Source organism: Gallinula chloropus, assembly GCF_964237585.1.
Source record: "Gallinula chloropus genome assembly, chromosome: 2".
Taxonomy (NCBI): Eukaryota; Metazoa; Chordata; class Aves; order Gruiformes; family Rallidae; genus Gallinula; species Gallinula chloropus.
In genome coordinates, this window is record NC_140086.1 from 105,823,783 (window position 1) to 105,839,719 (window position 15,937).

Consider the following 15,937-nt stretch of genomic DNA (forward strand, 5'->3'; position numbering starts at 1 on the left):
CCATTTATACAGAAAACCTACCCCACTGCCTCAAAATACCACAGGTTTTGTAGGCTTTCCAAGGATCTGGACCAGCGTCTGGGTATGAAACAAAACCCCATGAAGGCATGGTGGGAAAGGAAGGGGAACTTTGTGGTGGAGAGAGGAAAGGTTCTGTGGCAGGCACCCCTTGTGCTGGTATCAGCCTTTTAGACAAGCGGAAATAATAATGAGCTAAGCAATGAGGGTTATTTGTTAGGGTGAAGTAGGGACTTGTGCCAGGTGTATGTGCCCAGGTGCTGGCAGGGGGCTGCAGGGCTCTCAGTGAGGTGAGGTGTGGCATGGCTGGGGCTGCCCTGGGCCGGACACAAGGACTCTAATGGCCACACCGCAGGGCACAGCTGGGCCCCGCAGTCAAGGGCAAGTGCCTTGGGAAAGCATGCATAAGGAAGGACAGGATGCTGCCTTCGGGTGAGGGGAAAAGTGTAAAACACAGCCCTGCAAACCCTGAGGGGAAAGAGGGAGATGAGGGCTCCAACCACCTCTTCTCCCCTCAGAGATTCCCCTGGAGAAACCTCATTGGAGCAGATGAATATCTTCTGAGGAATCTGCAGCCTGTGGAGAGCCCACCCTGGGACAGGTATCCATCCTTTGGCCTGTGGAGGACCCTGTTGCAGCTGGTGGAAGGCCCCATGCCAAAGCCTTTGGGGGAACCACACTGGAGCAGTTTGTGCCTGAAGGACTGTACCCCCTGGAGAAGACCACATGTTGTAGCAGGGGAACAACATAAGAAGGAATGAGAGGCACAGAGGGAGACTGACCGCAATCCCCCGTTCCTCTGCACTGCTTGGGGGAGAGAGGGAGTAGAGGAGTGATAAATAAAGGTATGCAGTTGGGTCTGGGAGAAAGAAAGGTGGTTGGAAAGGTAGATTTCATTTTGCCTTTTTTTTAACTTAATTTTTAATTGGCAATAAATTAAATTTATTTTCCCCAAGTTGAGTCTGTTTTACCTGTGATGGTAGCTGATAATTAATGATCTGCCTGTCTCCACCCATGACTTTTTCATCTTATTTTCTCCCTGTCATGTTGAGGAGGGGGAGTGAGAGCAGCTGTGGTGTGTGCCTGGCCACCAGCCATGGTTAACCTACCACAGGACTGTAAAGGAAGTCAAAGACAAGTTGTCAGGGCTTGTGGAGGTGTGCAAAGGTACACATGCTCTCGTTGATATGTGTCCCAGGATATCTATCCTGTTTGTGGGCTAGCAGGAAGAAATTACAGAGTCTGTGATACATCAGGTTTTGAATACAGGACCTGATACAATTCCTGTACAAGACTGACTCTCTACCAGCATGCCGCAACAGGAGCCATGGTCCAGGCAAGGCTTCCTTATCTGGATTGTGGTCTGTATCCCTTTGGGGGCATAATGGAAGCTTTTAGGGAGAGCCTCATCCCTATGCAGTGCCCTTCCCATCTGCAGGACTGATTAGCCTTCAGCACAGGCTTTATGTGAGGAATGTGGGATGGCAGGAATCGGTATGGGAGGGTTGGGGGGTTCCTTCTGACAGGGGAGCAGTGGGTTGTAGTTGTGTTGTCCTGCTGATCTTGTGACAACATGGGAAGGGGAAGGGAGAGGAAGGAAGGCTGCTTCAGTAAAGACTGGCAGCTGAGTTACATGAAACACAAAGCTCAAAAGGAACAGCTACTCTTGAAGCAGATAGGATCACTGTTTCCCCTCGAGTTGTTCATTGATGGGAGTTTTCAGTTAGTTTGGTTTTCCTTTTTTTTTTCAGTCCTGGAGGCAGTATAGAAAGAGATTAAAAACACAGCATGTGCCAAACACAGCTTTTGGCACTGGATGTGAGTGGATACAAGATCGTTAAAGAGATTTTTCTAGACCATGTTAACATAATGTTCTGAGGGCCTCTTGCATTGCTGCTAAAACAGATCCGGGCCTTGCTTTCTAAAGGATATGATAGCTTACAGTGATTGGGTTTACATTTCCATGGGGGTGACACCGCAGTCAGCACTGTGGATTACAGTGGTTCAGCTGTGGGAGCAGAAAGGTTGGCTTGATACATGTGATGTCTTTTCATACTGTTACAAAAGAAGAGGAGGTAACATGATTTTTCAGAAGACCTGATTTATGGTCCCGGAATCCTTGTTCACTCATGGAATAAATGCATTGGGGTCAAAACCAGCTCACATTTTCCTCCAAAGCCTCAGTGAACAGATTGCTCTCAAGAGTTTTAGTGCGCTTTTGCCTACTCACAACAGCACAGTAATAGTCTGGAGAAGGGGCAAGCCCTTCACCCAGAAAATTTGAGGCAATAAGGAATTCCAGTGACCCTGATCTCGTAGGCGGCATGACTTGTAGTGCTGCGCTCCACCTGACTGGCAGGCAGTAGTAGAGCAGGAGTTACTGCTGTCCTGACTGTAACTGAGGCATGGGGAGTAGTATTTGGTTAAGGTCATACAGGAATATTCAGCACAAGAGCAAACAGTCAAATTCAGACTACTTGGGGTCCAGAAGTTCACGTGAATTTTGTGGGTTAGGTTTCTGTAAGTAAGAAAAAATGAAGTCAATGGTTGTGGAGCTCATGGTTCACAAAAGGTATGCCAGATGGTATTGTGTATACCCTCAAAGGTTCCTTTAACCTGCAGGAGAGAGGAAAGCCCAAGCACTGAAATGAAGTCAAGTCATTTGACCAGAGATGTAAGCAAAAGTCGAAGAGATTTTCTAGACCATTTTAACATAATCTTTTCAGGGCCTCTTGCATTGCTGCTAAAACAGATCCAGGCCTTGCTTTCCAAAGGAAAATGTTTCCAGCTATGCAAATCTGTGACTGGATTTTGATACATCTTTCCCTTTTCTATTTTACCATGATATGTGTTGCTTGTTTTAAGCAGACAAATGCCATCTATTTGCATGCATATTGTCTTGGGAAGAAATAATTAATTTCTTACTTGAAATAAAAAGGGATGCAAATAGGGAAAGCATTTGGGTAAAAATGTAAAAAATAACATGAAAAGCAAGAAATGCTGGAACCATATAAAGATCAGTGGAATTAGTGAGGTTGAAGCTGGAAGAAGGTTATCATCTCAGGTACACAAACAGGATGGCAGCCTTTGGCTGAGAGCTCTTGTTCCCACAAAGAGTCAGATGGCTGAAGCAATGCACGAATTCTGGCTGAAGAGATTTTTCTACCTGAGCAAAGTTCAGATGCTGCTGTGTGGCTAGGCATATCATTCCCATAGGAAGTGAGTATCATACCTTTTATGTAAAACACCGAGCTAGAGAGCCAGCATAATCAACTAAATTGGACAATATCTTGCTATATATTCAGCACTGGGTTGTGGGATTTTAATAGTTCATTAAATTTACATTGCAATTTTGTGGATGATATAAAAAAATGACTGTGATCTGGCCAGCACAAGAGCTCTAATACTGCTATGGGAGAATGAACTGAAATCTACTCTGGCTCATTTGTTATCAAGAAAAGTTCTTGCTGAGTTTTAAAGTCTTCAGTACTGAAGCTGATGCAGAGACCAGAAAGGACAGTCTGGATTTTCAAACAACATCCTAAATTGATGAAACTGCCTTATGAGATAAAGCTTTTCTTGTAAACTGGTTAAAGCTGATAAACTGTCAAAACAATAAAGCAATAATAAATGTAGCATTCACACTTCTAATTGTTTGCTTTTCAGCACATAATATACTTCACCATGCTATGCATGTTGCTACAATAATTCTGTCCTCTACATCATATTCCTACAAAATTAAAACTTAAGGGAATAGGTGCATGAATAGTAGGTAATGAAGAAAAGGTGTTAAAGGTGAAAAGATATTTTTGACGTGAGAAGGTGATAAAAGGAAGCCATGTTTTAAACAGAGACGGTATGTGACCTCTCATTGGCATGCAGATACCTCCAGTATTAGCAGTGGGTGATCTCAGAGGGAGAGAAGTGTATTTACTCATGGTTTTGGTGCTTTTGTGATAACTTTGTTACTGTTGCCTTCGCTTTTTCCTTTAAGGGAGGTCATTTTCACTGTTCAATCAGTGCTACAGGTTGTTGTCTGTCAGCGTGTTGCCTTTTCTGAGACTTAGGCATGTTTGTTTGCAAGGTGTCTGGCTGAAACTGAGCTCACGTGGGAGCAAGTCCTTTGAGTTGTTTGTCCTTGGCCCTACCTATACCCCAGGGAGGGGATTTCTTACTGGAGATAAGCACGGTTCTGGAAAGAATGGGCATTCTTTGCTCTCGGTTCCAGCCTTGGACTTAGCTGTCATGGTGATGCTGGGACTACAAAATTAGATACTGCACTCTTCTTACCCACCCATGGCAATTCCCAGCTTTCTGCGTCCTTTCACCCTTCGCCTTAAATAGGTGTTCCTCAAACACATAGTGAAAGTCATCTTTATGTGTAACCCATCCATACTGGAAAGAGGGATGTCAGCTGGACCACTTTTCACAGAAAGACAGTGTTTAGCAAGCTTGCAAAGGGTTTATAGCAACTTGTCAAATTCAGTAGTGTCCATGAGAGTGGAAGCAGAAACCTGAGCAGCTTCATTTTGAGGTGGTGGCAGCCTCCACTCCCCTTGGTTATTGCACCCTCTAAATTACAGCTTAGGGGAGAAGGAAGAAATACATCCCTGAATTGCTAGCACAAAGTCTTTCTTTATGCTTCCCATCCCCTTTTAACTGCCCTGCTGTTTGGTAGTCACTCCTAAAACTCTTTCAGGAGACACAAACATATAAGTGTATCATTTAAAAATGACTGAATCTCACCCTTAGATCTTCCACTCTTTATAAATTAAAGCCCTCTCGCCTCTAAAGGGGCTGTGCAATACGTTTAACTCAGGTTATAGGTAGTCTAAGAGAATGCAGTGCCCTCTACGCTGTGCCTGCAATGATCTAAGCTCTTCTTTGTAGTTATTTAGGATTTTATGTCCTTTTTTTCAGGAAATGAATGGCACTGTGTGAAAACAAATTGTGTAAGGCGACTGGTGACAGGACATTTAAGTGAAACATAGACATTTCAATTGAAGTACAGTGTGTTAGTCAAATGCTACCTGCTGGGCTGATTAGCAGTAGCAGTATAATTCTGTAGCTTGTGTTATACGGGAAATCATAGTAGAAAAATGAAAGGCCTTTCCTCTCTGAAGTGTTGGAATATATAAATGTCCTGTGCTTTGATACTGACTTTGTCTTAGGTTCTGAAATGACCAAGAGTCGTGTATGAGCTTTCATAGCTCATCCATTTTCTTAAGTGTTTGGCAGAGCAAGAGGAGCGGTGATTGCAGGGAAGGAACTGATTGTTTTGTTAGTTTGTGAATTTTTTTGTGTGGTGCCTTTTTTAACAGAGGTGATAGCTTTAGGATAAAAAGGCTCTTGGGGATTTTGTTGGACTTTTTGTTAAACAAACAAAGGGTGTACCTGGGCCTTCAAATAGAGGCTTCAAAAGTCCTGCAATGTCTGGATGCCTGTCACTGCTGCCAAGACTACCCAGTGAAAGGCAGGACTGTCAGCCATCACAGAGGTACAGAATTTCAGCTCTTCTCTCTTCCTGCTCCTCTTACACTCCCGCAGGTTTTGTTTGTGTACCTGTCACATGCATATTTGTATTGTATTCTCAGAATCCATGCAAGCCCTAAATAACAGCCACAGTCCCTTTTCAGATATCTTTATTAGTCTTCTCCTAACAGGCCACAACCCCAAACCTCGGTTTTATGAGTGCCTTTCCAACAGATCTACTCCATGCTAGTTTGGTTTTATTTTCTTACTTTTTGAGCACCAACCCACAAGATCACTGCACTGTTGCTATTGAATAAGGAGTAGGACCTCAGGATCACTGCTGTCATGCTTTAAAATACAGAAAATGTTATGTTTTTCTTCAACTTGCAGTACTCTGGCAATCTCTATCACGAAAAGATGCAGTCAGTGAGCACTTCATTGTTTCAGATAGGTCCTGTACTTTGCGTTAAGTACACGTGTGTGAATAACAGGGCAGGATTTTTCTGACATAGTGACAGTTTTACAAGGGGTAGAAGACACATTCAGAATGTTGCTGCATCAATTTAATTACAAGTCAGGGGGAACTCTGTGATTCCTTCGTTCTTGCCTTTTAAACCGTAGAAAATGTCAAAGCCAAAACAAACAAGTTAATGTATGGTGAGACTAAGAAACTGTACAGTAGTTGCTTGGCTATTTGAAGACTGAGGTAGGCTGGGCTAATACTTAAGCTTCAGTCCCATTGCTCACAAGAAAAGCAACGTAGATGTGCATTAGTGATCCTTTGAAGTCACCTTAACATTGCTGCAGTCCCAGGTTAGTGTAGCACATTTCCCCATGGCCTCCAGTGGGGTGGCAGGCATTTTTACAGCTGGTTGACTGGTAGGGAATTCTTGTGGGAAGATCTTTTTTAGTAGTACTATTTTCAGATAGCAGCCATCATCAGTCAAACAAAAGCAGGGCTTTTTCTACACTAGAACCAATAAAATGCAAAATATATTTTGGCTTAGCCATTAGCTTTTGCTGTTTTGTCTCCTGTTTAAGGATAACTTTTCCTATCATTTATATTGTATTGGTTGTAAGGTAGGTCTGTGTGATCTGTAATCTGCTCAGAAAATGTATGCTGCCTGCAGTACAAGAATGACTTTTTTGTTTTAGTGTTTGCTGCTAATATAATGTATTATATTGATCCAGTCTGGCTTCTCAAGTCTTTTCCTGGTGGTGATGGGAAAGATGGTATAATTCTTCACCAAAAGGAAAAGAGCTTAATTTTCATGCAAACCGATATTCAACAGAATTGCAAAGTCCTAGCCTGGTAATAAAAATAGAAGCTGATGCTATTAATACATCATTCCAGATACACAGAGCACCATTATATGGCTCCTGGGTTGAGTAAAACTTTATGTAATCACAGTAGCCATAGACTTAAGCCCTATAAAGTTGCAAACTTTACCAGATGGCCACTGTCAAAGCAGCTTCTAAAGACTTTAGAGCTGCAGTGTGTTAGGGCTCTAGATGTGACTTACTCGGTGGTGGCTTTTTAAAATACAATTACTGAACATAACTGATCCACATTATGGAAGTAATAATAATAATACTTTGCACTCAGTGACCTTTTATGTGAGGACTCAAAAGCTCTTAACCAAGGCTTTTAAATACTCCCTTTCTGCTTGTAGGTGTGCCAAGGCTTGATGGAGAGAACAAAAGCAGTCTGACTCCATGGCCTGTTGTGAGCAGTCAGGCGGTGCACTCTGAGGGTCTGGGATTGGGACAAGAGTATGGTCCTGTTCCTGTCCCTTTCCCTGACAGCTGGGAGATGATGTGCCAGTCACTTGGGGTGGAACCTTCTTCTTCAGTAGTGCTTTTAATCTTGACTAGGGCTGCCCTGTGAGTGAGATTGCTTGTGCGTTAAGATGCTTCGTGGCAGGAATGAGAACAACGTACAATGGCCTTAACCTGAAATTTCCTCTCTTTGCTCTGTAAACTGTAAATATAATACTGAAATTATGTTGAGACCTAGGGATGAAAGATACTAAAGCTCAGATACAGCACACTTAGCTGAGGGGCTTTGATGTGGAGTGATGTATCTTAGGCTCTACATATTCGAGGCAGTTAGATACATACCTGCAAAGACTGGCCTGCATTTTAGGGGGAATCATTATGTCCTTTTTAAAAGGACTACATGTTTGGCTGTGAATTTACTGAGCTTTAACACTCAGCCTCAAGAATCACATAATGGTATTTACCAGTAATGGGAGTAAATAACTGTATTTGACATTTGCTTTTGTATAGTCAGTAGTTATTTTTTCTTTTTTTTTTCCCAAGGTGATTTTATCACAGAGTTTTAGGCTCTGGAGATCATGCCTGAAACTTTTCTTGGTGACTGTTTTTTGTTTTATCTTTTAGATCGATTTGATTGTGACTTTGGGCGGACTTGGAGGACGCTTTGACCAAACAATGGCATCAGTGGAAACGCTTTTTCATGCAACAAATATCACTCCTTTTCCAGTGATAGTTATCCAGGAGTGCTCGCTGATTTACCTGCTTCAACCTGTAAGTATTGTGAAAAATGACTTCAGAATAAAACTGACCTCCCACCCACCCTGTCCCTTTAAGTCTGGCACATTAAATGCTCAATTTCTTAACTTCATTCTATAGGGTCAGAGCCTAAATATAAAATATATTGCAGGGAAGTGGACAGCAAATGATGGGTTCTGCATTCCTGCCTTAGGAAAGATGATTGTGTTTAATTTGTTCAGGGTAGCTTTGTTTAAGAGGGGAGGAAGATAGAAATCCAGAAGGTATGAAAACTGAATTTGGGTCAAAATGGGGGTTTTATTGTAAATTTTTAAAGTTTTAAACTTTTTAATTAGATTACAGTAAGTTCTAATTTAGCACACAGCCCTTTTGCATGTTGAGCAGAAATAAGGATGTGTGCAGTAAGAGAAGCAAAAGAAAGCTATGAGTAGAAGATATGAGGGTGTTCCTGACAAACACGTCAGGCAGACCTCTTAGGTGGTCTGAGTGGTGCAGTCTATTATGATGGGAATCCAGCTAGTTTCAATGAGGGAATTTATTTAAGATGGTTTTGTTGTTGGGGTTTTTTTTGTGGTTTTTCAGGTCTGTTATTCCATTTATTGATTCATAAAACAACACACACAAAAGATCTTGCTGGGCCTCAGCTTCTAAGATTTAAATTGAAGGCAAATCTTTAAGCATCAAAGAGCCTTCTCTAAAAGTGATTCATTTATTTGTTTCAAAATATCTTTTACTGATGACTGGGTTTCTAGAAGCTTAACTTTCCCTTTTATCTTGGAAAGCTTATTTCATTAAAATAAATAACATTCACAGATAAATTTGACAACCCCCTGCACAATACATGCTTCATTGTAATTTGAGAGAAGCATTAATAAGGTTCCATGAGATTATAGATTTAAATCCACAGGGGCAGATGCTGTATTAACAACTTTGAAGCACTGTGTCTGCAGGAAAGATAGTCGGCACAGGAGCTTATTTGCCAGTATGACAAGGAATGACTCTGATCATTAGTTGCACAGCTAAATGGATAGAGGGAGCAGAGTGAGGGGAGAACAAGTCTAAAGGATAACTGTGATTAAAATCTGAAAGTGAGGAGTAGCTTGCTTGTAATTGACCTGTGGGTGCCTTACTTCACTTACCACTGTAAATTAATTTTAGGATCATTTTAAGAATATATTGAAAAACTGAAATAAGATGGAGGATTCCAAATTTAGGTTACAAAACACTTATTTGGACTGGGAAGACTTTTAATTTTTTTTAATACATCTTTTCCGTGAGTGACTTTAAAATGCCATGCCTGAGGTTGGTTTCAGAAGAGTCTTCAATAAATAAAGGCTATGAAATTTGAAAAAAAAAAAATCATGATCTGTGCATTTGAATGACAGATTGTTAATTGTTTGGTCGTGATGGAAAATTCTTCATCTTCTGTTTTTAATAATGCCAGTAGGGCCACCCTCCACTAGCCCAGGTTGCCCAAAGCCCCATCCAACCTGGCCTTGAACACTGCCATGGAGGGGGAAGCCACAGCTTCTCTGGGAGAATGCTTCCAGTGCCTCAGCACCCTCACAAGGAAAAATTTCTTACTAAAACCTAATCTAAATCTATCCTCCTTCAGCTTAAGTCCATTACCCCTTGTCCTATCATTACATGACCTTGTAAATGGTCCCTCTCTGGCTTTCTTATAGGCCCCCTTAAGCTATTGAAAGATGATAACATTATTCCTGCATAGCTTTGATAAAAACAGAAATATACACAGAAAGAGTTGAGGATTCTAAGCTTGGAAGTACTCTTATTTTTTCTTTTTTTTTCTTCTTTTTTTTCTTTTTTTGTATGGGGTTCAGCATGAACTTGTAAACAGCCACAATCATGGCATTCTGTCTTTTTCCCCCTCTCTCCTTTGTAATTTAAAATCAAGGTAGGAGGGAGTTGAACACAGTGGGACACCCACTGACTTTTTGAAATGCAAGTCTGGAAACTGTGCAACAAATGAAGCAAGGTTTTGAGATTCAAATGCTAATGCAAACGATAAAGTTACAAGCATGTGGCTTTTTCTATAAAATGTAGATCTGAAAACTTTCCCTCTTGGGGAAGAAGAATCTGATCTTTATTGGATTCTTTGATAAAATACATGAGCAAAATATGACCATGTTTTTCTTCAAAAATAACATCAGTCCTCCATTTACTATAGTGGGAAACTTGTGTTGGTTCTCTATCGTGTGTGCCTAGACAGAGGCTAAAATATTTGGATAGAGCAGATAAACTGGTAATCCCATAACAGCCCTAGGGAGGATACAAAGGGGAATAACAAGTCAAGCTGCCGAATTTTTAGCTAGTAATGCAGAAAGGAAGAGGAGGACTGTGTGAGTAGGTACCTAAGTACACCATAAAATCTACAAAGTAATTGCTTTGAGAGAGAGTTATTTCACAGTATTGCAATGTTGATATAGAGGGGTACAGCAGAAGAAATATATCAATATTTTACACACTTGTAAAGGGTCCACAGTGTTGTAGGACTTGCTAAAACTCTTCAGCCTGATAGAGGAACACCACAAGGACAATGCCTGATTTGGAATCCACTGCAGACTACCAAGCAAGGAGGACCAGGTAAACAAAGCCTGAACGTAAGGCATGCCCAGACAGACAGACAGTGCATGTTTTTGAAATATATTGAAGAAGAGTATTTTGGCCTGGAGAATGGAGAAAACTACAAGGAAGTAAACTGTTCTGTATTATTTTCTGACCTGTAAGGATGAACTATGCTGAGAGGTGGAGGAGAGATAAAAGATGGGAAGAATTGCACCCCATAAATATCTGTGTCATGGTTTCATCCCAGCTGAGAGCCAAGCACTACGGAGCCACTGGCTCTCTAAGAGGGTGGGTGTGGGGAATTGGGGGCAGAGGCAAAAGAAACTAAAAAAACCCACTGAACCTTATGGGTTGGGATAAGGATGGTTTACTGGGGCAGCAGAGAGATGTAACAATAATAGGACTTCATAGCAAAATATACAAAACACATGATGCACTTTCTCACCAAACTGCACAATTCAGGCCATATAGCTCAGAGCCATCCCAAAAGCCAGACTGTCCCCAAACCACACATCCTGTAGCTGTGCCTTCCTCCCCTCACCAGCTCCCCTTTTATGCTGAGCATGAAGTAATTGGCATGGAATACTCTTCTTGGCCAGTTTGGGTCACCTGTCCTGGCTGTATCCCCTCCCAGCTTCCCGGGTGCCCCCTGGCTTCTCCTTAGCAGGGCAATATGAACAAACGAAAAGTCCTTGACTGCTTGGCAACAACTAAAAACATCAGCACTGCTCTCATCCTAACTCCCAAAGGCAGCATTCCACCAGCTGCTAGAAGGAAAATTAACTCTGTTCTAGATGAAAGCAGGGCTGTCTACCTCCATGCACTCTATGGACAAATTGGGTGGTAGGCTGAAATCTAGGTGTACACTCTAGGTATCTAAATTTAGATAAATGAATTACAATATAGGTCAAATTAGTAAACAGTTATTTAAGAAAGCAAAGCAGGCATGAAATTATGGGCACCTATGGAAAGACCCAAGCAATGAGCACATTTTCTGTAACTACAGAAATGTTAAGTTGACAGTGAAAGGTTTTCTCTCATCTGAATGGGAAGAAAAAACTAATGACAAGTGGCCACAATTTAAAGAACGTTTTGCTCAGTCTTCACCGAAACAAAATACTCCTTTGAGCAGATAACCAACACAGTTAAAATCAGTGCCAGAGTCCAAAGATTTTGAATTGTTTCTGAGAAGCAAGTAAGAGACTGCCTTTGATTTTGCCAAGTCCAAGGGCTGTTAGTTTTTGTGCGCCATGCAATACTAGTTAGGATAGGAGTCAGCAAAAGGAGATTGTGTAAGAATTCCAGGAGGTGATGCTTGCTCTGAAGCATTTTCTGAATGTGATGACTGTAATTTAATAACAAAAAAAGAAACAAGGGAAAAAAAAGTATCTTTGTACTGAATAGCCATCATACTTCTTTCTGTAGTGGGGGAAAGGAGGAAAGCCTCAATTCTTAATAAGGAATAATCACTCTTTATAAGCAGGATATTTTATGCAACAGTCCATGCATTTTATGCTTGAAATTTTGGTAATATCAATTACCATTAGAATATACCTTGGTTGAAGAGCATTAGGCCCTCAGAGTCATGTTTATCATGCTAGCCATGCTCACTACGAATGGCTTAAGGTTTCACACACATACTTTCTCATTTTCTGGTAGTGTGGTTCTCAGGAGTACAGAAACATTAGCTTCTGTACACTGAGCATAAATTATCTTTTATCTGTGAGTTTTATGGCAGTTTGTAATACAAGGTAATAGGATTTATGACCAAGAAATGAGAAGATGTCCAAGAGTTAATGAGGCCTGTCTTTTACATTATACTGAGCAGTTCAGTTTTCCCCACACAGGATTCCAGCCCTGGGATGCAGAGGAGAGGAATTGCTACCTACACATGAAAATGTGTTACAGCAGCGTATTTTTGTCAGCTAACTCTTTTGAAAGAGTGTGAATACTTTGATAACCCTTTTTCATGCACACAGCTTTTCCTGTGAGTGCATGCCTGCCTTCCCTGTGACAAATGATGAATAATTTAACATCATAGATAGTAGTCCAGGAGCTAAATACGAGCAGTAAGAATCAGGAGTCCCATCCCTTATTCTTGGCTCTTTCCAGCCATTTCACTGAAGAGACGTAAATCGTATAGGCTTTTGATCTCACAGTCTCCTAGTCTGTAAATTGGATAAAACCCACATCCTTCTCTGAATGGGTACTGTGAGGCTCATTTAGCTTTTTACAAAACGCCATTACATCCTCAGCTCTGCACTGAGGTGGAACATAGTATTATGGTAATAGTAACAGCAGTATAAATAAGGCCCTTAATTAACATAAATATTGTCATACATTAGGCTGTGCACCTTATTAGTTAGCATAGTCCCAAGCACGGTTTTAGTGGGACCCCACTACCACTCTCATAGACAGTGCCTGGGCACAGTTTAGGGTTAGCACAGACCAGTAACTGCTTACTAAGCATTTGGAGGGCACCACCTTGTCTTGGGGACAAGAGAGAACAACGTATGCATATAAGCAGTGCTGTGCCAGTTGGTTTGAGCTCCAAAGTGTATTACCTGAACCATTTTACAGATGCAGAGTGACTAAGCATAGAAATCTATCCCTAGATGGAGACACTGCAATAGATGTTAGCAAGCGAAGGTACAAGACTAAAAACCCCTTCTGGTGTTTGTTACTCATAGTATCACAGAATCACAGAATGGTTAGGGCTGGAAGGGACCTTAAAGATCATCTAGTTCCAACCCAGGACACCTCTCACTAGACCAGGCTGGTCAAGGCCCCATCCAACCTGGCTTTGAACACTGCCGAGGAGGGGGCAGCCACCACTTTTCCAGGCAACCTGTTCCAGTGCCTCACCACCCTGATAGCGAAGAATTTCTTCTTAATATCCAATCTAAATCTACCTTCTTCCAATTTAAAGCCCTTTCACCTCTTCTCATCATTACATGCACCTTCTATAAGGTCCCTCCCCAGCTTTGCTGTAGGTCCCCTTGAGGTACTGGAAGGCTGTTATAAGACGTCCCTGGAGCCTGCTCTTCTCCAGGCTGAACAACCCCAACTATCTCAGCCTGTCTTCATAGAAGAGATGACTATGATGGCGGTACCTGGTTTGCTTTGTGTCCATCCTTGAAAAGTTTAATGGGAAGTTCAGGTACATACCTTTACCTTCTGAGTTATTCTAGGATCCAGTTCCTTGAATTTTACAGAACTTTAAGAACGAGTTATCAAATCAGTACTGTGTTGCCTCATACGTGTAAGAAGCAGACATGGCACGTGTTCTCAGTATAGAAAATCCTTAGTGTGCCTCTTGTGGAGGGTAAGTTTGGAAGATGGAAATTTGGGGATAACCTTTACTGTCTCATTTTCCTGTATTACTAGTACATTTTGTGGGTATATTCAGTTGCAAAAAGGTCCTGGGAATAGGTCTAAACATGTGTTTATTCAACATTTAAACGTGTATTTATTACTTCAACAAAATATTTAAACATATATTTGGTATTTGAAATATTTATTTTCCTGAAAGGCTTTCCTAATTGGTATTATAGAAACCCTTGCAGAAAGTAGGGGGTTTTATTCCTCCCAGAACATTATTTAAATAGATTTTCAGGGGGGTGGGGGAGATATTGCTATGTTGGTAGTTTAACTGCCTTAGTTTCCTTTTTTGGTACAAAACCTTGAGGATTTGGTTCCAACTCAACCTCTTACCTTAAAACTGTTAGAGCCTGTGTTGGTTTTCTTCTCTGGGAAAATCCAGCTGGGCTAATGATCATTCAGTCATTATTATCTTGTGTTTTTCTAGTGGGCCTGTGTAAATGGGACCTTCAAAAGGCTTCGGGTCCAGGTGATTCATGTTTATTTAATTGTGATTGATGGAAGTGGTGTTACTTCCTGTTTACCACAGAATTCCTGTGGTTTGTTAGGTACCAGTGATCCAAATTCAATTAGTTTTACAAAGGGAGAATTTTAGTGAGATTTTCTCTTAACACCTAAATTCTTTATAATGTACTTTTTTTTTTCAGCATCAGCAAACTTGTAATATGAAATACACAAAGTTTATATAGTAGCTTAGAAATGATAATTACTTTTTGACACACTCCTATGCTTTCAAACAGTTTATTTAGCATCAGTTAAAAGTGTAATCTGCATCAGCTTTATGAAACATTTGAAATTTTGTGGATTTTTTTGTGGACTTTTTTGCAGAGGATGACATCTAATAGCTATGGGCTACTTCTGTATAATGAAGATATATGCAGAATGTTTTTTCTTACAACCATCATCCTACAGCCTTTGCTTAAACAGATTACAAGAAATTCATAAATCAATTTGCTAGCTTGCAGGTAATCGCTTTAAAAAATACTTATCTTTCAGAGAGGAAAGGAGTTTCAACTGCTCATACTTCCTAAGAAACAGGTAATGCTCTGTAGCGGGATATGTTAATCATACAGCTGGTTTTAAATTCACATCTTCATGGTTGTCTGCAAGAGAAGATGATATAAGGGGTCTAATTCGATTATTTATGTATTTCTAAATTCTGGAGTAATCTAGTTTGGTTCTGAAGCAGTATCTAGATTTTAGTAACTTTTCAGCAGTTTTGTTCTCTGTTCAGATTTTTAATTAGTTACTACAGCAGCTGATGGATGGTCATCTAGGAGATGTTTGACCCTAAATAAAGCTCTTCCAACGAGGTTCCCACTCTCTATTGTTGCCCCTAGCTGTTGTAATATGATCTTGTTAATATGGTAATATCTATTTTGCTGCCTTTACAGAAGTAAAAAGCTCCTTTTAGAGCTGGGGTTTTTTCCAAACCTGTCAATTACTCGTGTTACCTTTGAAGCCTTAATCCTCTTTTTCATCCTCACTCTTAAGCTTATTTCTTCAGTGCTCTGATACATTGTTTTTTGTGTGTAGTGTGATGTTACTAATTTTCTGCAGCATGAAAGAATTCTACAGGTGTTGCCTGCTTTGTGTTAACTCAGCAGCAGCAAAACGTAGTGTTTGTCTTTGGCCTGTGCTTATTGGTAGGAGCTGAGGCTTAGCCTGAGATCGATAGGAAGCTGGTAAAGCTTTCTCCCGTTTCGTTCCTAGTGGTAATGTGAGGAAGACCACAGAGATAATTTCACTTGCAAGTGTGTTCATTTAATCTTTCTTCTGTAAGTAAACAGAACAAAACTGCAGCGAGTCTCTGTTCATTGTAGTTTTGTTTGTGTTTTTTTTCCAGGTAGGACTTTGGTCCTTTACAGGGATTTTGTAGCAAGCTAAAGGATCCCCAAGCTTTTTGTGGATAGATTTTTGACACCAAAAAAAAAAAAGACTTTGC

At 40.9% G+C, this 15,937-nt stretch overlaps 1 protein-coding gene across 1 annotated transcript in view; it reads left to right on the forward strand.

Moving 5' to 3' along the window:
• TPK1 (thiamin pyrophosphokinase 1) overlaps nucleotides 1-15,937 on the forward strand; it is a gene marked incomplete at its 5' end in the record, with an annotated part of 397,071 nt that overhangs the window by 273,326 nt on the left and 107,808 nt on the right. The window contains one exon of the mRNA XM_084279962.1: nucleotides 7,894-8,040. Within this exon, the coding sequence (XP_084136088.1) occupies nucleotides 7,894-8,040 (147 nt within the window). The remainder of the gene's footprint in view (nucleotides 1-7,893; nucleotides 8,041-15,937) is intronic.